Consider the following 23,443-nt stretch of genomic DNA (forward strand, 5'->3'; position numbering starts at 1 on the left):
AAAAAAGATTCTGGTATTTATTTATTTATTTATTTAGACACACAGTTTCCTTACTAGGCATATTAATACTTATGATGGGATAACATGGTTTTGGTGATTAAATATTCATGGTAAATAGGCCCAATGGCCTGTGATGGGATATTAGATGGGGTGGGATCTGAGTTACCCAGGAAAGAATTTTCTGTGGTATCTGGCTGGTGAATCTTGCCTATATGCTCAGGGTTTAGCTGATTGCCATATTTGGGGTGGGGAAGGAATTTTTCTCCAGGGCCGATTGGAAGAGGCCCTGGAGGTTTTTTGCCTTTCTCTGTAGCATGGGGCACGTGTCACTTGCTGGAGGATTCTCTGCTCCTTGAAGTCTTCAAACCACAATTTGAGAACTTCAATAGCTCAGTCATAGGTGAGAGGTTTTTCACAGGAGTGGTGGGTGAAATTCTGTGGCCTGCATTGTGCAGGAGGTCAGACTAGATGACCATAATGGTCCCTTCTGACCTAAATATCTATGAATACAGAACTTTGTGTAATTCATTTAAATTACGATTCAGAACGGTGTTTAGAAGACACCGGAAACGGTGTTTCTTCTCACGTGTCAGAAGCAAAGTGCAAAGGCTTGGGGGAGACGGGGTAACAGAGGAGCTGAGGGAGAGAGAAGGACCTGTAGCACTTCTTGGCTGGCCGTTCTGGTGCCACAACGGCCTCTGGTGGGCAAAAGGCAGAACTGTATCACTTAGGTAAAATGTTTGTGGGAAAATACAAAATTATTCGAGACAGATTAATTCTGTGCATCCGCAGATGCGCAGAATTCCCCCAGGAGTAGTGATGGTGGTGTGGGAAGAATTTTAAGAGAAACCTTTAAAGAAATAAAGTAATCTTTAATTTGGAGCAGCGACTGCTGGCCGGGCGCCCAGCTCTGAAGGCAGTGCCCAGCCAGTAGCAGCGCAGAAGTAAGGGTGGCGATACCATACCACGCCACCCTTACTTCTGTGCTGCTCTGTTCAAAGCTGGGCAGCCGGAGAGTGGGCAGCTGATTGAGGCCACAGCTCTGCAGGCAGCAGCACAGAAGTAAGGGTGGCAATACCATACCATGTCATCGTTACTTCTGTGCTGCTGCTGATGGCAGCTCTGCCTTCAGAGCTGGGCTCCCAACCAGCAGCTGCCACTCTCTAGCTGCCCAGCTCTGAAGGCAGTGCCAAAGTAAGGGTAGCAGTGCTGCAACCCCCCTACAATAACCTTGAGACCTGTACACACGACTCCTTTTTGAGTCAGGACCGCTACAATTATAACACAGTGAAATTTCAGATTTAAATAGCTGAAATAACAAAATTTACTATTTTAAAAATCCTGACCATAAAAATGACCAAAGTGGATCGTGAATTTGGTAGGGCCCTACCTATCTCCTTAGATAAAGAAGGGAGAAATTTAAGGTCTTTGTTACTGAGGATTTAATCTGCCTGTATGTCCAATTTATAATTGTTATACTTAAGTACAGTCTCTAGGAATAAATTTGTAATGTGAGGAGTGGATGCAAAATGCTTATAAAGTTTTGCCTATTTAATAATGAGACTGGTATTTACTTAGATAGATAGATAAGGGGCTGTTAGGGGAAAACAAGAGGCCAAAGCATTGTGAAAGGAGTGTTACATTCCTTAGAACCAAAGAGGGGGTTGGGGAAGAGGGGAAAGCAAAGTAATCCAAATGTGATTGTAACTGGTTCTGTCATTTAGTAGTTTGATGCAAGCCCCATGGCCTTGTCTATATGGTGGTAATTTCTGGCAAAATGGAAAGTAGTTGGATTAGTAGCATAGATAAAGATTCAGTGAACAGAGCCATGTTTATAGCCTGTTTAGTTAAGCCTCTGAAAGTAAGTTTAATTAAACGAGTCTGACATCACTATTTTTTTGACTTGTCTACTTTAGCACACTCAAAATGTTTTTCCAGTGTTTGCCAGTTCCTGATACTAACTGGAAACTGAACTTGGAAACTACATAGATTTACTAAAGCCTTGTCCAGACTAGTGCCTTTTTGTAGTGGTGTAGAAATATCTCCTCATTGCACTACTCCTGGTAGCAGTGGTGGGAAGACACTAGTGTAGGTTGGATTGAGGCATCTGTCAGCATTTTTACCTCTGGTCATCTAAACTTGCTCTTCTGGTTACTACCAGTGTTACTATTTGTAGTGATGGAAGATCTGAGGCTAGTGTAAATATAGCTGTAACAGAAAATGTGATACCTATCAATAACTTAAATTTCATTAGAAGGTAGAAATCTTAGTAAGAGGGGTTACTGTTGCAAAAAATGCAACCTCTGTAAAACAATGAATTTGTCTAACAGCTGAAACACTGGGTGAAGAAAATCACCCAGAGAAAGGGGTAAGAGGCAAAAGTGGACTGAGTCTACTGTAGTGATTAGACCCTCCTAATAAGCATTTGAAAAGGAATGGGGGAACCAAGAAGTCTCTTAAACCAATTTAATCAGGAAAATGGGCATAAGAGTAGTATCTTAAAAAATTGAGATGGATATCACATATGAGAAAGTGGTGACTTTCCCACAAGTGACAATAGAGGAAAGATAATCTTTTAAACAATGAACTAGAAATGGGTAAACATCTTTGAACAGTGTCAGGTATATCTGACCAAGGACTGGAGCAAGGAGGAATTGGAGAGACCCTTGAAGTCAAGGGAGGGAAAATAATTCCTGACAGGTAGTCTCTGACAAAAGGGTCAGAGTAGAGTGATGCACAGGAAATATCTTGCAAGCTGCCCCAAATGTATGACAGTGGGGGAAAAAATCTCTTGTGAGTGATAGAGAAGAGAAGGGTGTTTGGAGCCGTATTTATAGTTTGAGGTTTTGGTCAAAGAGTTCTTATCCCAGAAAGTGTCACAAGTAGGGGTTCACCATGAAAATAACCTCAAGGATCAGAAAGGAGGTGCATTTAAAGAGATGCAGGTGACAATCCAGAGAGGTGTGGGTTTGGCTTAACAAAAGTGGCTTTTTCTCTAATTTGCTTGTGGTAACAGAAAAGACTTCAAGAAACCAGTGAGGAGATGACACATTTTCCAAGCTTGGGGAACAGAGAGAGGACTGTGCAGTGACAGTGTAAGTGCTGTTCTATACTTACAACTTCTTATCCTGTTTAGAGGCATTTAATATTGTATTGTATGAGTCTTAAATCTGCCTTTAAATTAAGAAAATAAATTTAGAGTGTGACAAGTTATTTACATATTATTTGCATGTTCCAAGGGAAAGAAACCTACATCTGATATTAAGACTGTCAGAGGTGTAATGGCTTTGAACAATGACAACAGCTATTAAAAGATAAAGTGAAATAAGACTTGAAAGGGTTTTGGGACCAGCAAGACATACCAAGGAAATGGCATGCCTTGGCATAAACTAGAGTCCAATGAATTATCTCTCCTATCCAAGTAGTAGTTGGGATTGTGCTCCCAGTCTTCCCACCCTTTCTGCCAGAATCTGAATCCATGGAGGATGCAGCTGGGAGAAGTTTTTCGTTACTTGTGGGAATGTCTCAGCATAACATTTATGATATCTCAGCATCTTGTGCAATGCTCTGCTGCGTATAATGTTAGAGCAACTTGCCAAATACTTGAAGTAGAGGCAAGGGCCATAAACAAAGAAAAAAAACATACTAGAAACTAATTTCTAGTATGGACCCTATTTCATGGACCCTATTATTTTTGCAGTGTGTTTATGAAGGAGGATGGGTGTAACCACACTTTAATCGATTTTCAGTTTACTTCCATCTGAAATTTTAATGAGGGTGAAGTGGTGGTCTCACAAAAGAGATGTATGGGAAATTACTAAAGTAACGAAGTAGTGTGAGACAAAGTTGAACTTGACATTTTCTACACTAGCCTCTTTTTTTGCGAAATCTTCTATCATTGCACTTTTACTGGGGGGCACTAGTGTAGAGAAGTCACTGTTTTTACCACCATGTTGTTTACTCAGAGCAGGACTAGATGACCAAATAGAAAAAAATGCTAGCCACAGCTGTTGCTTGGCTGCACTTGGAAGTGGAGGCAGAGGCAAACACCTCAGGGAGATGGTGCTACTCCAAATGATGTTGTAAAAGCTATAATTTATGGCGTTGGATAAACATCCTTTAAATGCTCAAACTAACAAGACATAGTTAACTTGGTTTTTGTCCTTTCTCATTAAGGGGGAGAGTTTTAGATAAGACAATTACAGCTTGTAAAATCAAACTTGGATAGCACCTGGGAATGTCAGTTCTCTCCTTCCTGATAACATACAGGCTTGCGTACAGCATATCTGTTTGTCATCCTGTGTACTTAATCTTTCTCTTTTCCTCCATCACCCTCCAATAAAAGAGATTGTGTTTTGGCAGAGGGAGACACTGGCATAGTTGGCATAAACTGGCCACAAAACAGTTGTCTGTTTCCTTTGCAGGAACAGATCTGACTTTACCATTTTTATGTCCCTGCCCTCCAGGGATTATGGTTCAAGGGGTTAAAGGATGTGGTTGGTGTGTTCCTACACTCCATTTATTCCCAGATAGCACAATGGGCCAAAGGGCCCATTTCAGTAAAGGCAGCCTTCAGAGCTGCTTTCACCTAAACTGTGGGTTGAACTACCCAATGGTAAACTCAGCATTTGGGAGGAGCAGACAAACTCCCCTTCCATCTCTGCACCTGGCTCAGTGCGAACACAGGGATGAATTTCCTCCACTGTATCTTTTCCTTGCTGCAAACCAAGGGATCTAGGTTCTTCTGAGGAGTGCCTCTAAACTAGCTCTTGCAGCCTCTGTTTACAAGACAGACATGGCTTCCTTATGAATCTATGACTCTTGTTCTGAAATGAACTTGAAGTTAATTTGTCAAAAATCATTAGTATGAAATAGAAAAATATTTAAAATAATTTCTTTTGTTCTAGGATGTCTTTCTAAGACTATTCAAGACTGAATGTAGTCAAATCATGGTATATTTTTAACTGATTACTTTTTTTTAGAAAAGGGTAAAAGTGTAACTAGCTCAGAAGACAGCCCTTGGGTTACTCACACTATGTAAATAGCTGTCCTGAGACTATAGTCTAGGGTACGTAAAGATGAGACTGTATGTACATGCATTTTGTCAGCTGCAACTTGCATATCGTTTGTGATTTCTTTAAATAAGTAAATAAATTAAATAAAACCAGCTTTGTTTTGACAAGAAGGTGGCTTCACAGCTTGGGCCTTGCAGAAGTACATTCTCTCTATGCCTTCTGATCTGTGCACACACATTTTACCAATTTAACTAAATCTGTTTTGAAATGTATTTAGCTGAATCTGTGTATCTCCCCTGTGTTGGCACTCTTAAATCTGTTTTAGTGGCTTATATCCATTTAGCATAGTCTGGGTTTGTTTTGTTTTGTTTTTAAAAGTATCCTCTGCTGCCCAGGTGTGCCAGGTTGAAGATCCCTTTGTCCAAGCGAACTGATGCAAGGTAACTACAATATAGATCTAAATGTAGGCAGTAGTAACTTGTAGTTCTGCATTATGGGAGGAGAGTATAGAAGGAAAAGTAATTAACTGGAGGTTGTAAGAGGGTGCGGTGGGGTGGCTGTTTCGTTGTGTGCCCTACTGTTGGTTCCCTTTCCCTGTTGTATTTGTCGTCTTTTCCATATCCTAGTTACATTAATTTTGCACAACCACAGGATGCCAGATAGGTGAAAGTTGTTACTTACTTCAATTACCAAACCCACTTAGGTGGTAGTGTAAACCACCAATGAATACATTTCATAGATTTCAATTAGAATTACACCTGTCTACACTGTGGTAATTTTGGCTCCTGGCAATTGAAACAAATATCCGTACTCAGATAGCTGACACCTTTACATTTATTAAAAATGGAAAGTTTTTAAGTCTGGTTGGCATACGCTTCAAAAAGTCCCTTGCAAAGACTGGGAGTCTAGACCAGCGTTTCTCGAATGCGGCCACTAGGGGCTTCTTGTGCGGCCGCAGCCCCCTGGGTGGTGAGTGAGGGGTGGGGTCAAAGCAGTGGCCCTCCCCCCAGGACTGCCAGTAGGGGTTGGGCCCTGTCCCCCTCTGGAGCCACAAATGCTGGAGGAGCAGGCAGGCTCCAGCTGTGTGGTGGCGGGCTCCATTCCCTGGCTACAGGCTCCTCCCTCCACCCTCACCTGCTGCCTCCTCGGGCCCTGGGCTCCAGCCATGCAGCAGTGGGCCCTGACCCCCAGCTGCAGGGTTTCAGACTCCACCCGTGGGGCCCTGTGGCAGTGACTGCCGACACCAAGCTCTCTCCTGCACCCGTCACCTCTGGCCCTGAGCTGCCTCCCCATCGCCCCGGCCCTCACTGCATCCTCCGACCCCAGTCCCCAGCAGCGTGGCTCCAGTCCCCGGACTCAAACACTCCTCCCCCCCCCCCCCATCACCTCTGGCCCGAGCTGCCTCCCTACCCACCTCCCCATCCATGACTTAATTTGTCCCCCAGCTTGCGAGAGCTGAGTAAGTCTGTTGTGAAAAGTGATATTTGTATGTTTGTTTATATCACTTTTCATTTCCTCCCTGCTAGCTAGGAAGTCTGCTGCTGTGAAAAGTGATATTAACAAAATACAAATATCACTTTTCACAGAAACAGACTTACTACTAGCAAGTCTTAAAAAAATAAGCAACCAAAAAAAAAAATAAAGACAAAAGAAACAATAACAAGAAGGGACAGGAACATGCAAAGCACATTATTTGTTTCTGTTCTGTTTAGGTCCAAGGTAAAGAACAGAGAAAACTAATTATTTTTATTACTGAGTCTGTGAAGAAACCCTGCATAAATTACAGTGATTTGGACATGTATATATGCATATTTATTTGTTTTTCCTAAAGCTAATTGAGTGTTTTAGGAAAAATTGTGAGTGGCAGTCTGAGGCCACCAAAAAATTTCGTGAGAACCCCTGGTCTAGACCCATGTGCTTACTCCAAAAGGAAGTTTTCAAGAGTCCATCAGTGCCCATCTAAAAGTATCTATGTGGATTGTGCTTAAAATTAATTTAAGCTTTAAATAGTAAGGCTAAATCGATGTTACTTTCATTTGAGTGCATTTTGTGATGCCAAATTCAGTAAGCATCTATAAGTCAGGCTACATTTTAATCATGGATATTTTTAGTAAAAGTAATGGACGGGTCACGGGCAGTAAAGAAAAATTTACTGCCCATGACCTTTCTATGACTTTTACTATATACTCCTGACTAAAACTTGGGTGGCAGCCTGGGAGGGGGCGCAGGTGCTGGGGAGGGGTGTGTGGCCTGGGGGTTTGTGCTGCTGGGGGGGAGTCGTGGTGCGGGGGGGGGGTCTGCGGGGGAGTAGGGCTGGGACAGGCTCCCTACCTGGTTCCTGGGAAGCAGCAACCCTAGATCCACATGCTGCCTCCATTCCACCCCAAGCCCCGGTTCTGCAGCTCCCATTGGCTGGGAACCGCGGCCAATTGGAGCTGCGGGGGCAGTGCCTGCAGGCAAAGGTAGCACGTGGAGCTAGGACCGGAGGGAGGGGAGTTCCTTTCACCCTTCTGGGGAGCTCAGCAGCCCCGGGCCAGGCACGCCGGCCACTGTAGAAGTCATGGAGAGGTCACAGAAAGTCACGGAATTCGTGACTTCTGTGAGCCTTATCTATAAATACTCCAGTGGTTAATCTTCTATTATAATATGAATATATTTATTCCGAGTGAGTCCAAGCCATTTTATCAGAATTTTTTCCAGTTACTCAATTTTAGTGTACATAGTCTTGTAATTGGTTCTTTATAAATAATCTAATAGTAATTCGTCAGACTTTTACCCTATAGAAATCCTAACTCTCAGGCTTTGTGATTCCATGATCTTGCACAGAATCAGGGGCTATTATTTGGGGATCAGTGTAACTTCAGTGTAAACTTCATTTGAACTGTATTTTTCAGTTTGTAGCCAATCTTTGACACATTTTTATCCAAGAGGTCTGCAGCCAAGAAGATTTATCGTACTCACTGCTAAAACTCTGTGTGCGTTTAGAGTTTGGGGTGGGCAGGCAGGGAGAGAGTTGAGGCCTCAGAAATTTGACATTGAGCAGTTTCCAAACAGTGAGGGCTTGTGTGTTGTGCACTAGCACACCCACTTAGTGTCCTTCACTTACTTACATAGCACCAGCTGCATCCAAGCTACTTGCCATTGGTCTGTTTAAAATATGTCCTTATGTCCATACTTTGGCTGACATGACTGATTTAAGGTGCAAACTGTCAAAGGTGCCAGCTCATATGACTGTTGAGCCTCTTTAGCTCCCTGGCTCAGAGTCCCTGTCAAGCTTCCACCTACATTATTGCAGATGTCTCATCAGAGCATTATTATCAACTGTTAAACTTTTAACTGTCAGTGGTTGTTCCCGGCTTCAGTGAAGAGTGAGTGGTCCACTTGGAGTAGGGGACTTTAGAGGTAGGGAGAATGTGACTGGGAGGGATGGGGCTATTGAGAATGTTTCCTACTTGTAGTTATCAAGTGGAGTTGTCAAGCTATGATAATGAGAAAAAATTATTACTTTACAGGCAGAGTTGGAGGCAAGAGCTTTTAACTGTAAATCTGAACTTTCTAAATGTTCCAGATTTTTAGTACCTACAGTATTATAGTATTTTTTAAATCATCAGGTTTGTGGGTAGATTTTAATTTGATGGTGAAAGGAGATTTTTAGAAATTTTATTGTAAACTGAGGTCCTTTATAGAAAATTGTTGTTCTTGTTATCTTACATAGTATGGACTAGTGAAACAGTATTACGTATTTGTTCCCACCTTTTTTTAATGTGTCTAAGTCAACAAGGATTGAATTTTCTGTGATGTGACTGTGTTAATGATGAAGTGTGTGTGTGTGTGTGTGTATATATATATATATATTAATCTTCTGTGTTTTATATATCAGAGCTAGGGATTTTAGGAGGCAGTTGGGTTTGGTGTTTGAAATACACAGGTTGGCTGACCTTGGAGGGGCTTTTTTCCCTATGGAAATGGGGTGCGCTATAACCTACAGTTAAGGATGAAAGTAAGCTGACATTTTATTTTTCTTTAAAATAAAATATCAAGTTTTTAAATAAGGTTTTGCTATACCAATAGACCTGTAGCTGTTGAGGCCCAGAGTCAACAGCCTGTCTCCTTCCTAAGCCCCACAGTGATACACAAACGAGAAGAAGATAGGCATTTGGTTGTCGTATGGGTGTGATCTGTAGGTGTAGGTGTAAACAGAGGCTGCTGACTAGATCAGGCCCCATTCAGAATTTGTGGGGGAGGAGTGCAGGAAGTGGGGTGGTGGTGTCCATCTTATAACTTTTAGCCCAGTGGTTAAAGCACTAACCTGGTATGTGGGAGACCCAGGTTCAATTCCCTCCTCTCTGCCAGTGCGGGGAGAGAATTTGAACAGGGCTCTCCCACCTCTCAATAGAGTGCTCTAACCACTGATCTATGAGAGACGCTGATGTATGGCTTCCTCATTCTCTCTTATTGAAGCTATTCCACTGTGGATAAATAATTAGTCATTGAAGCAGTTGGGCTGGACCGTGTGTGGTGGTGGGGGGGGGGGGGGGTGGTACCCTAACCACTGTACTGCAGTCATGCGCTCTCTCTCTCTGGCCCAATGACTATATATGTATCCACAGAGGAATAGTCATTGGACCTGAGAGAGAGAGAGAGAGAGTGTGTGTGTGTGTCCCCTTTTAAATTCAGTGTGCAAAGTAAAAATAGTTGTTGTTCAGAAAACTCAGCAACTGTTTGTGGAAGATATTTTTAAATAGAGTTTGACTTATACAAATACTAGTTAGCCATCGTTGGCCAACTGTACTTGGTGATAATTAGATTTTAAGTAGTACACAGCAACAAAATAGTCTATTTTAGAAATTGTAAAGTACAGTCTTTGTAAAGTATAAATATTGTTGCAAAATATAAAATGTAAAAGAAAGGGAAGATACTTTAGGTTATTTTTATTGGAAAGACTGACGTTTTTGAAAGTTTCTCTTTTTTTAGCTAAGGAATAAATTTTGGTACTCTTACTGAGCCTATTTTGTAACACAGGAGTTTCAGGAAGCATAGTATCAACTTTTCTTCATACTTGTCAAAAATTTAAGTTATAGTTTTTCAAGTGAAAATCCAAAGGACCAAATTCTGCCCTCCATATTTCAGTGAAAATCGTGTGTATATATATGAATAAGAACTATGTACAAATCTTTTAAAGACTGAACTTGGCCCAAAAGAAGGATTTTTTTTTTTTTATGGGCAAAATGCAGGGAAGAGAAGATAACATCTACTGAAAAGACAAATGTTCTGTAGATGTTTTGGGCTACAGCAGTTTTCATTTACAACTTCTCTTTGGAAAACTGAGAGTTAAAGGATTAAAAGTATTGGTTAGGATAATAAAGGTATTACTACACAGTGCTGTTTAAGAAATTTTGTGACATGCTATAGACAACCTTTTCTGTACAATGAATTAGAAGTGTGGATTAAGAGTAATGTATTGTGCATTAGTCTGTTTTGCATGCATATTTACATAACTGAAAATGTAGTAATGTTCATATAAGTTTCTAATATTTACGTCTTAAAACATATTGCAACTATGCCCCATCTTGTACTCTTAGGCCAGGGTTTAATTTCTCTTTATTAGTTATTCTGATGGGGAAATTCCTAGCCCCCCTTTTTGCCACTTCAGGGGAGTTTTATGTATCACCTTTAATTGGATTGGTATCCAAGAGACACTCAGTTATCTTTAAATCAAGCAGTTTAGCTGTGATAGTTTCCCATATGCTTGTGCATCCTTGATGGATGGTTCCACAGTGGCTGAGAAAAATAGGAGAGGATTTTTAAACAAGGCTGTCTCTTTTTTTGCTTTCAGCAGCAAAATGGTATGAAATTGAACTGCTTTTCTGCATTCACTTGCCTCCCATTGTGAATGGAACATGTATCACGTGTCAGCATGCCACTCGTATCAGATGTATTAATTGGTTAAGAAAATTAGTTCTAATTTACCTCCTTGGCTGCTGTAAGTAAATAGAGCCCTGCTTAAAATTAATAGTAATTGGTCTCTCACTCATTTTAGAGTGTAGGGAGGTTATATTAACTTCATTAGGAAACATTGAGCAAAACTTGTAACAAATTAGGGCAAGGTTTGAAACAAAAGTGCACAGTTCACATGTTCAACACTTGCCATTTTAAAATTAATAGATGGGTGACAGACAATGTTAAAAAGATACATTCAACTTAAAAATTACTTCTATTTGAATGTTTTTACTTATTGTAATGAAAAATAAAATTACTATAAGTGAATGAGAAATTTTTTTGTTCATTGTTTTTACCTGTGTATTTGATAGCAGTCTACAAATTACTTTCATTGTCTCCCTGTATAGTCAGTTGAGGCCCAGTCCTGTGCACATTTTACATACGTAACTTTACTGTCTGAATAAAGCTACTTGTGTGTTTCCAGGATTGGGCCCTTAATTAGTTTCCCCTCTCTGTGTAGGTTTTAAAGATAGGAAAAGAAAAATGATTGTAAAACCACAGGAATTGGCCAGTGGTTGCAAGGGTTGCATCAATAACTAAAACATTTTTAATGCCACACCTTAAGTAAACTTCTACAACTTTGCGTGTGTATTCTCCTGTAAGCCAGGTTTAAACCAAAGTAAATGTACACACGCAAAGTTGTAGAAGTTTAATTAAGTCTGTTTAATCTCCTGCCTTTAATTAAACCACTGCAATTTCTGTAGTCAGGCCTTGAAGTGATTTCTAATTTATATTTAAAATTGAGTAGTTGTGACAACTTGTCGCTTCAATGCACTAGCTTTTCAATTTTGTAGTCGTGGATGCAAATCCAGTTGTTCTTTGCATGTCCTCTGTATATTTCCATTAATAGGATGCACTGACCAGATGCAGCTTACGCAGTGGAATTCTAACTAGCAGTGCCCGTTGGAGTGTTTACCCTCCCCCACTTCTCTGACCATTCCTGAACATTGTTCGGGCGAGGTTATAAAAGGGGCAGGGTACTCCGGCTGCCTCAGTTCCTTCCTGCTGCAACCGGCTGTAAGTTCAGGAACAAACTTCAGGCCTTCCTCCTGGAGCCTTTTCTTCAGTGCCTTCTGAATAGTTTTAGCATAAGCTTTTAGGATATAAAAATATATAGTTATTTTTAGGTAGTGTTAATTTGTTTACATTTACATAGATATTTAATGAAGTGTTAGATTCGACCCTTCAGTTTTGAGATAACAGATCCGAATATTAAGAGGTTGGGATTTAACAGATGTAGTCTCCATTAGTGTTCTTGACATCCAGTGTGCATACTAGCTGCCTGGTGCGTCTAGAAGCATGATAGTCTCTGTTAGGGTGTTCAAGATACTCCGCTTTTATTCTAAGCAAGGATGCTGTGACAGAAGAAACTGCAGGCTACAGTAGTGTAGGGGGCATTGGCAGCCGCCAGAACTGATACTTCACTAGGCTCCAAGCGATTCCACAAACTGGCTTCAGTCTCTAATACCTCAAGAAGCAGCAAAAAATTCTGGAGAACTTACCAGCTTCAGTTCCATGCTCTACAAAAGTTATGAGACAGGATCCAACATTTACGAGATCCAAAGCCTCAAAGCAGAAGACCCCTTACTGCTGTCGGTCTCTGTATCCAGAGCCAGTCCATGAGAGACGTTCTTCTGAACTGTGTGTGCCAGTGCAACTAAGAAACCAGTGAGGAGAAAGGACTCTGTTACCAGCACCAAGAGATGTTCTGTGTGCACTCCAGATGATGATACGAAAGTATGCTAATGAGTGTGAATATAATGTAACTGGAATATGCTTCAAAAAGGTCTCTTGTAAGGTATCATTACAAAGTTAATAATCTACTGAGTGTATGCATCCTATTTGTATAAATGTATCATTCTTGTATCTGAAACTTGAAATATGAAATATAACTCTGAGGTCCTATTGTAATTATGTGAAGTGTGGGCCATTAGTGGTGGCTTGGAATCTTGATGGCTCCATTAACCAGGCCAATTGGTTGTAAATGGCTCTGTTTACTTGTAAGTCTTCCTGTATACTTGTGTGCTGGCAAGTGGGTAATGAAGTCTTACAGTGACATGTGATCATGTCACCTGAACTGGAATCCATCTTTAACCTGGTGCTTTTCCATTTAGAAGGAGGGGTGGGAACCCAGAGAGGGACAAAGGATTCCCACCTTGTGCAAAAGATATATAAGGGGGTGGAACAGAACAAAGGGTGCTGCAGTCATGAGAAATGCCCTAGCTACCACCTGAGCTAGAACAAGGGCTGTACCAGGGGAAAGGATTGGGCCCAGACTAGGAAGGCATCCAATCTGCGAAAGAAGCTTATTGAAACATCTCTGAGGTTGAGATTTTTATCTGTATTCAGTTTTCTACAGTATTGGGCTTAGTCTTGTGTGTTTTATTTTGCTTGGTAATTTACTTTGTTCTGTCTATTATTAACCACTTGGAACCACTTAAATCCTACTTTTTATATTTAATAAAATCACTTTTTACTTATTAATTAACCTAGAGTAAGTATTAATACCTGGGAGAGGGGGACAAACAGCTGCGCATATCTCTCTACCAGTGTTACAGAGGGCAAACACTTTATGAGTTTACTCTGTATAAGCTTTATAATGGATTTATTTGGGGTTTGGACCCTACTGGGAGCTGGGTATCTGAGTGCTGGAGACAGGAGCACTTCTTAAGCTGTTTTCAGTTAAGCCTGCAGCTTGTGGGGGACGTAGTTCAAACTTGGATTTGTGTTTGAAGCAGGCAAAAGTGTCTGGCTCAAGCAAGGCAAGGTACTGAAGTCCCAAGCTCGCAGGGAAAACGGGCTCAGAGGTAGTCTAGGCACATTAGGTGGCAGTCCCAAAGGGGTTTCTGTGATCCAACTCGTCACGCTGTACTTTCAGTTCTGACCATTTGGATCCTAGAACTCCGGAACTGAAGACTAAGCATAAGGAGACAGATTCTCAGATACAGAAAGAAGGAGCTGAGTACTGGTTCCAAATGGGCTTGCCAACAGTCTGTTACAGGGATTGCACACATCTACCACATGGATCTGCATCTTCATGGGCAGCATCGGATAAACACTTATTCAGAGTGACAACGATGACTCCGGTCATGCATGTTTGATTGATAGTCCACCACTGACAAAAAGAAGAGGTAGAAGACATGAATTTCTCTCCCTTTTCCTCCACCCAAGATTCTTTCAGGATTTCTGAATAAGTGCTTCACCGTTTTCTGTCCTGCAGCTGAAATCACTGATACGCCTTTACAGTTGGGATCGTAAACAAGTTTGAATTTGCAACCGGACTTTGAATCTGAACTAATCCCATGTCATAAGGAGAAATATACTTCCAAAGAAGTGTATGGAGGGTCTTTATCCTAAATTCTATTGCATGGATCCAAATATGGACTTCTGGCTGGACTGGCAAGTTCGTCGATGGGTGAGATGGTCATGCTGGCCCTTCCCTGTACACCATAGAGCGCTTGAGCATCCTTTTGATATAAAGAAACTTTCCTACCTAGGATTTGAGAGAGAGTGCAAGCATCCGATCCAGGTTCCGGATTAGTCTATAGGTAAAAAACAGTGCCTACTATCTTACTGGACACTCTTTTAAAGAAAGAGGAACTGATGATAGCTGAACAAAGTTATGTAACGGATAATGAATTAGAGAATTAGGCACCCTCAGATGTTACTGCTGGGGGATTACAACTTTTTTCCCCTCAGAGGATGCAGTTCTCTTCACAGGCTAATTGACAGGATGGCAGTGACTGTAGGGATTTCCCTTGTCTATTGAGGAGACTTCTCACCCCATATATGACCACCTGGGTTCATTCTCTAGAAACGGAATTATACTTCCTCTCTGATTTTGCTGAATGAGAGAGTCTATCTGGTCTTCACCTGCCTCAGCACAGTCTATATATATAGAGAGAGAAAGGAAGGAAGGAAGAAAGAAAAACTTGTCCTTCAAAAAGGCTTTTCAATGTTCTGTACACATCCAGCCCCAAACTCTTTATTGGTGGAAGCCAATAAACCACAAACATAACCTCAGATTTGACATGAGGACGGAGAGGTGTTTAACAGTTCCCACCTTAGCTTTTCCTACCGTAACTGGAGATTGCATGTGCCATTTTTATGGCAACCAGCAATCAATAACTTTGGACAGGTGATTTTTAGAGAGAGTACACAATGGATAATGCATTTCAGTTTGTGACTGTTCTGAATCCCTCCTCCCCCTTTTCATGAGAACATGTTGAAATTAGGGTTCCCCCTCTTTTACAAGCAGATATGCTACAAAGGAAATGCTGAGCAGTTTCGGGGGAAATGGTTTTATTCAAGGTATTTTCTAATTTTAAAAAGAAAGATGAAGGTCCCTATTGGACATCAGGAAGCTGCATTCATTTATAAATATTTTTTTGATTCCATATGGTGTCCATAAGATATTATTTCTATATCTCTGTAAGATCATCCCACCACATTTCGTAAAGAGATCACTTCTAATATAAAATCCTCCTTTTTGGTCTTTCTACCACCCCAAGAGTTTTTATGAAATGCTTTCTGGTAGTTGTGGCAAATTAAAGAGGGAAGGGATTTTTGTCTTGCCTAATTTAGACAATTTTCTGATCAAAACTCCATCCAGAAAAGATAGCTGGAACCCAGATATGCTCCCTCTTTGAGAGACTACGACACAGAATAAACTGAGAAAAGTCATTGTAACATCCATGCAATACTTTGTTTATAGCAGCCACATTGGACTCAAAACTTAGGCAGAGCGTTCCTTTCATCAAAAAGATTTGTAAACATATGGTCAGCCATCACCATTCTGCATCATTCTCCATAGCAGATGATAATTTTTCTCATGCTGATAGGGGGTTGTGATTTCTGCCATGTGCATAAAGTCTTATTCCTGTTCAAGAATGAGGTCTTTACAATACTGGTTGGCAAAGAATTGTAAACGCAACTTAAACAGTATATTTGAAAAGGAAATCCCAGGTGTGGTGGACTCACTGTCAGTGTTATGAAAGTAGTGTTCTTCAGTCTTCTGACAGCCAATTATAGTCACTATAGATGCATCCCATCTAGACTGGAGAGCTCATTTAGAGAGTTTGGCGCTCTGGGATCATTGGACTCCCATGAAAAAAAAAGTTATCTGTGTGTGTTTTTTGGTCTTTCTCCAACAATGTACCCAGGCATACATTTTTGCTTAACACATCTACAACATTTCAGATTAATATATTTCCTTCTCCATACCCTGCACAGTAATAGATGTCATAATGAACAGAACAGATTTTTGTGTAAATAGGTATTTCAGGTTTCTTGAGACTTTTATATATGACTCGTCTTTAAATATAAATGAAGGAGAAGTCATTCTGAGATTTATTAGACTTTAGCTTTCTAGTTGTTACTTATGAGATTGTCCTAAAGTCCCTCTGAACTCTTCATGTTCTTTCTATACTGGGAAACTGAACAGTTGCCAAAAACAGTTCTTTGACTCCTGAAAACTTTTTTATTAGTGTAACCTGGACAAAACTGTTTTCAGTACTGTTTCAGGAAGTGTAGCAAAGTTCTGACAAACAGTACAGGCACTAAAACCATCTGTCTCTAGATTAAGGAAGACAGTATTGCATCGGTTACTCAGGCCACGTCTCCACTAGAAATGCTGTAGCGCTTCGGTGTAGATGCTAATTAAAGCAATGGGATCTCCCGTCACTGTAGTTAGTCTACTTCCCCGAGAGGTGCTACCTAGGTCGCCAAACAAATTATTCTGTTGATCTGATGATGTCAATGCTGGTTGATTTTTCACATCTCTGAGTGACGTCGCTGGGTCAGCCTAACTTTTTAGTAAAAAGAAAAGGAGGACTTGTGGCACCTTAGCGACTAACCAATTTATTTGAGCATAAGCTTTCGTGAGCTACAGCATCTGATGAAGTGAGCTGTAGCTCACGAAAGCTTATGCTCAAATAAGTTGGTTAGTCTCTAAGGTGCCACAAGTACTCCTTTTCTTTTTGCGCTCTGTAACTTTTTAGTGTAGCGCTGGTCTTTAGTTTACGTGTAGAAGGTTATCTTCACAACCACAAAAACTAGAAATGATTCTGCAGAAGTTGCTGACACTTGCCCAAGAGCTTCCTACAGTCGCTGATCCACTGGATTTTTTTCAGCTCTGCTAGCCAGAGTGGTTATTGTGAATATAAAGCACTGCTGAAAGTTAAAGTACTTCAGATAAAATACAGCAGGCTGTAGTGGTTCATTTCTTTCGTATAGGCAAGTCTTGAGAGAATGGCTTTGTTTTAGGAGTTCTAGCATTGTTGGCAGCCAGGAAGTGCAATGTACTTTAAATGGTGACAGCTATTTAAAGTATTCGGCATTGTTATGAGACCATTTCGTAGGTATATTGGCAAAATGTGCAGTTTTTTTAATACAAAGCACACATGAATCTCAGATTTTTTTTCATTGTCCGGTTGTTAATATTTGTGTGTGAAAGTCTGTAAATAAATGATATACATTTCCTTTCCTGGATTTGGGACCAAGTTTATCTAAATACCATAGTAAAGGAAGCTTGGAGAATTTTTTTGTCTATCTTGTGAATTTATTCGGTTTTAAACTCTTACCTCCATAATACTTGTTTACACAATAGTGCTTTTATAGTTAAAACATTTTGCAATGGTAGTACTGAATAGTAACTAGTTTAAATATCTTCTTCTGGTTTCCCATATTTCTGGTGACATTCACAGTAATGTGGATTCCAGTTTGAGACTCAAATACGAACTATAACTAGAAAGTTTAACTTCCCAATACTTCACAGTGTGAAGTGTTTCTCAGAATCTGAACTTTTCCATTGGCTTCCTACATAAGGGCTTGATCCTGCAACGTGCTGAGCAATGTGGCAGTTAAGCATGTGCTTAACTGTAAGCCCGAGAGTAACCCCATTGAATTCCAGTGCAATTGCTCCCATGCTTAAAATTAAAAATACGCTTAACTGCTTTGCTGGATTAAGGCCAGACTGTTCAGCACCTTACAGGATCAAGTCCTGGAAGGTTAACTGTTTTCTGTAAATGTCTGATTTTTCTTTACCCTATTGTCCATCTATCTGCTCAGTCACTGTAAAATGATCTCTAAGACACTATCCTATCTATAGTGGCTAGGTCAGTGAATCTTAATGTGATATTGTTGATTACAGGATAATCATGGGTCAGACCGGAAAGAAATCTGAAAAGGGACCAGTTTGTTGGCGGAAGCGTGTAAAATCAGAATATATGCGACTGAGGCAGCTCAAGAGGTTCCGCCGGGCAGATGAAGTTAAGGTATGTCACCTGTACCTCCTTCATGAAGATCTTATATGGTAGGCATTGGAATGTATTTTCTTCTGAAATATAAGTTAGAATTGAAATCTTGCACTTAACAAAATATATTTTATGTATATATTTGATGGAAAATATGATTTTTTTTTCTGAAGGAGAAGATATAGTCGTTTTTTTTAAATAAAAGGTGTTGCACATCCCAATTAACATGAACTATGAAGTGCCAAAAATTGTATTAATGTCTATTTAGAATTATGAATTTGTAGGCAGGCATTTACGCAATACATTCAGTTACAGATTTAATTCAGTCAGGATATGTCAAAGATCAGTGTTCATTTATGCTTGAAAAATCCTTGCAGTTTTTAGGGGAGTTGGTTCTGTGGAGGATGGCCATATTCTCCCTGGCCTGCCGCACCATCATGAAACACTAGATCTCCAAACATTCAGAAATGGCGTGCATGTAGGAGGAGGAAGGAGGGATAGTACAGTTAGTCTCCGTACCTCTCCACAGACAATATTGAGTCAGTTCAGAGCTTTTCCATCACAACCCTTCCACTGCATTTTTGTTTAATTCCTTTAATGTAGGGGGGAAAACAGTAGAGATGGGCTGGCCTTTTTATTTCCACGTTCCCATAATTCAGAAATGACTGACTGTACTTTCTCACCTTTAAAAAAATAAAATCATATCATGGCTGAGATCAAGCCTGAGTAACTTAAAATTGAGTTATTGGGAACGGAAGCATTAGATCATGAAGCATAGTGTTGGTAATATAGGCTATGTGTAAAAATTGTAATCTTTACAATAAAACATGGCACTAGGATCCTTAAGTCTGTTTGCCTTTTATATCATATGCATTAATGTCAAGGATTTTTGTGATTTTATATATAAATCAATCCACCTGGAAATGATGAAATGATGTTTTTCTGTGATTTGTATTGTTTAATCATGGAAATACAGGACCCCTCTTTTTGCCGGTGAACATGGCTACTTTAAAGAAAAATAACTGTTCCATAATTCTGTATTTAAATATTTAAGAGGAAAAATACTTTTCAAAATAGGCAGAAATGCTGAAAATTATTTTCTAGTAAAATTTGTGTTCATTTTGTGTATTATGGTGCTGCTTAAGTGCAGTTAGTGTTTTCAAAGATGTATGCTTTGTTAATAAAATAGACCTGATAGTACTTGAAGAGGTTATTAAATTAATTTTGACTCGTTTCTTAATTTGCTTGCAACAGTCACAATTCTCTTTCACTCTTAGAGTATGTTTAATTCTAATCGTCAGAAGATACTGGAAAGAACAGAAATCTTAAATCAAGAATGGAAACAACGTAGGATACAGCCTGTACACATCATGACTTCTGTGAGCTCATTGCGTGGGACCAGGGAGGTTGGTTAACGTGTTGTGGTAATTCTAGTTACAAAGTTGTCAGCACATTTTGGTTTTACTGGTGAAAAATTGGCTAGCAGGTCATGTGTTAGCCACTAATGTTCTCTTTTCATATGAGGCCCTAGCACCTTTCTAGGAATGATTGATTATTACTCCTATCAGATGCTTACTAAGAAGAAATCAATAAAATGCTACTTAGTTAAGATCCAAATGTGCACAAAATTAAGACTTTTTGCTGCAGAAAATGCTTAGGTCACATGTTACCATCCTTTAATCAGGCCTTGTCTCATGGGCACTTGGGGTCTGATCTAGCTGCCACTAATGTCAATGGAAAAACTTCTGTTGCCTTAAATGGCAGCTGGAGCAGGCCCTCACTTCATAAAAGAACATGCATGAAAATAGTGAACAGATTAGTTTGCATAGGCCTCGCTTATACTAGAAAAGTTGCACTGGCTTAACTAAGTAGGTTGAAAATGGATGTAGTTTAAACTGCAAAAAGTAACTGAAATACTTTCCTCGTGGATTGTATTTTCTAAATGGGCAGCCTACCCTAAATTCTCAATTACTGAGGGACAGTCTTCACTCATTGATTAATATATGTGCTTTCCATAACCAACTCTCTCTATAACTTTTTGTGAGTGATGTACCCGAATACTTGGATGCTAATATCTAAACTGTATTCTTAAATTTACTCACCAAATTTGGGATACTGCTGATTATACACTATATGTATCTTATGACTTTAAAAACAAACTTGGTATTTGTGGATAATTTAAACGCTATACCCAGATATACAGACACTCTTTTCTCAACCTGTGTAGTATATAATTTTAACGTTCGCTTTAATAAAATTTTTAAATCTGTTCTTAAACTGGTGCAAAACCCTAATGTCAGCATACTTAAACTAGTTTAGCTTCCGGTGGTAGACTGACTTTTTGGTGTGAAATGATCTGATGACAAGGAAAGTGTTTTCCTACTCATCAAATTGAGAAGGGCTTGCCATAAACAAAATGAATTTAATTGACAAATTTTCTGTGTTTTGGGAGGGGGATGACTTTTTATTAAGGGGCAAAAAATAACAGAAAATCTGAAATTTTTAAAAGGGAACTTTTATACAATTTGTACTTTTAGCCATAAATATATGTATCTTCCATTTGTCGTCTTTTTGAAACTATTTCCATCCCATGTGTCTTAGTGTTCCTTCTACTCCTCTCTTATGAAAGTAGTCCTGCAAGCAAAAATGGAAAACAGATGACTGGCTCCAGTCCTACAAAACAATGCACACAGGCAAAGCCACACTGGAGTCAGTGGGGCTCCATACTTGCATGGGCTACACTCACATACATACAGGATCAGAGCTTTTGACAGTAGTTTTAACAAATGCTGAAAACAAAAATTGTTAGGTAAGGGTCATGCATCAATTTTTCAGTTCTTTGGAGGAAAAGGGCCAAATTTCACCTTCAGAATTATGATTTGAATATATCAGATTTTGACTTGCTAGCTTGAATTGCCTTCTTGATGAAAGGGGAATTTTATGTTAATTTCCTGTCTGAATCAGTGAATTGATTATTGCATTCTAATCCAGTTTGTCTCATAAAGGACTCTCAAAAGAACTCTACTTTCAGTGCTTGATTTAAAAATTGCCATAATTTATAATAGGAGGATTAAGACAGGAAAATAGTATCTGAATCCTTTTAAAATAAATTTAAATATTTATTTTAGTCTCAAACATATTGGTTGGAGACTTGATATCTTGTGTGCAGTTTTCATGACGGTAACACACTCAGTGTGGGTTGCAAGTATCATAGGTGACACTCCTCTGTTTCTGTAGAGCCACAGACCTTGGTTTTCAGTTGCCTCCAGTGACTAGACTATTGAGTGGCATTGACCAGAGCCACTCCTACAAATGTAATTCCCTTTTTTAATGATTATTGAACTGAGTTCAAAAGCAGGCAGAGTATCACACAGGATCATAAAGGGAATTTAAAATACTGACTTTGTTCTTAACTTTGCATAAACGTAATGTTGCCTTGAGATTTTTAGTTGTATTCATTTTTTTTAAAGGACAAAATCGTTTTTATAACTTTGCACACTTTCTAGACTTAAATTATGTCATGAAAAAATTGCTAGAGAGCTACTAGTCAAAGAACTAAATCTAAATCAAATTTCTAAAGACACCAACTGGCCAGAGACTAATACAACAGATAGTCTTCCAAGTTATGGTGTCTTTGGAAATTTGAAGCCTACCTTGCTGGCTTTTGGAAGGAAGAAAGCTTTCTGTCTCCCCTTCCTCTCATCTTCCTCGGTACTCTGATGGGAATAGAGGTCCGCTACTGTCCCCTGCAGCAGTATAAGGACTTCTGAAAAACATTTGGTGAAACTGATCAGTGTCTTGTTAATTTCACATTGCTCCTGTCAAAGCAGTACAGGAACAAAGGTACTGTAGCTATCTGTCTGCATACCCAGGTGGAGTAGTTTGCCCACTGTAACATTCTCTTAATGTGTTTAGTATGAATAAAGTTGTGAAGTCAAATACTCAAGAGTTGGGGAAATGCCAGAAGTAAATTTTTCCATACAAGCTTCATTTGATTCCTTTTTTGCATATGCATTATGATGCAGTCTTTACTTGCATGATCCCATACTATTTTTTCCAGAACCCCTGCCTCGTTCAGTGTACAGACTTGCTCTGAGGATGAATCGAGGTTGTGTAGTGAAGGGGAAGGCTGTTGTCTGTAGGATCTGTCTCACTTATTGCAGAAGTTGCAAGACAGAGACAGGGAAGTGCAGGAGGAGAGAGGATGGTTTCATGGTTCAAGCAGTTGAATGCTGCTCTGAATTCTGTCCCTGCCTGTGTTGCAAAGTTCCTATGTGGTGCCACATTTTCTGGAAACCCAGCTTGAGATCCTGGGGTTTGATTTGCAGAAGTGCTGAGCACTTGCAGCTGCAACTGAAGTCAGCTGGTCTTTTTAACATTATATATATAGACAATATAGTGATGAGTGCCGTAGAAAAGCCTAAGTGGAAATTAATAATTCTGTTTTCAGAGAAGTGTTTGAATAGTGTGCAGTAGATAACACATAGGGCCTCACATTAAACAATGAAGATAAAATAAAATATTGAATAGTTATCTATTTAAGGAGAATGGTCTGTCCTATGCACCGAATAAGGCAGGTATCCTGTGGAAAAAAATATGATTGTGTAAGAAAAGATAGAATCAGAATACATATGTACAAGAGCACTGAATTAAGATTTTATGGACAAACTTAATTCTGGCATTTCCTAACTCGTGATAGCTTGACTTTGTAACCTTAATATTATTTTTAAACATAGTTATTTAGTGTGTGATTTTATATAATGTGAGGTCTTCTATGTATTGTACATGTCATACAGTGACCCAATGGAATCTCTTCCCTCCCATCCTTGCTCAACGTCAACTTGTGGCTCCAAACCAGGGAGGTGTTAGAGCTTCTCAATGAAAGTTTAAAAAAAAAAAAAAGTATTGAACATAGGCACATCAATGTGTTTTTTTTCCCTAAATGTGTTCTGAGAAATGGCTGAATTGTTTGAGCTGAAACTAAAAAAAACCCCAAAAGAAAATAATAACTACTCTTCAGCCAAGCAGATACCTGGCATGAAAAAATTCAGCCTGAATGGTTAAAGTTTGGTAAAGTTATAAGCAACTCTAAACAAGATTCCCAAAGGGAAAGTGTTGAGCAGCCTTAAGTGTAGGCACTGTTACCACCTCTGCCTATAATTGGGAAGGTTATCT

At 39.6% G+C, this 23,443-nt stretch overlaps 1 protein-coding gene across 8 annotated transcripts in view; it reads left to right on the forward strand.

Moving 5' to 3' along the window:
• Positions 1–23,443, forward strand: part of EZH2 (enhancer of zeste 2 polycomb repressive complex 2 subunit) — an 85,225-nt gene that overhangs the window by 18,858 nt on the left and 42,924 nt on the right. For 3 of the 8 annotated variants that reach the window (XR_013635370.1, XM_073332770.1, XM_073332775.1), the window contains 2 exons: positions 18,166–18,289; positions 19,546–19,674. Coding sequence is in view for 7 of the 8 variants with exons in the window: in XM_073332770.1 (XP_073188871.1) it covers positions 18,166–18,289; positions 19,546–19,674 (253 nt within the window). In the remaining variant the exon portion in view is untranslated. Of the gene's footprint in view, positions 1–3,016; positions 3,096–5,393; positions 5,456–18,165; positions 18,328–19,545; positions 19,675–23,443 lie in introns of those variants that run through there. The other 5 variants (XM_073332774.2, XM_073332771.1, XM_073332773.1 and 2 more) reach the window with 4 other exon arrangements.

Source organism: Lepidochelys kempii, chromosome 2, assembly GCF_965140285.1.
Source record: "Lepidochelys kempii isolate rLepKem1 chromosome 2, rLepKem1.hap1, whole genome shotgun sequence".
NCBI classification, from domain to species: Eukaryota; Metazoa; Chordata; order Testudines; family Cheloniidae; genus Lepidochelys; species Lepidochelys kempii.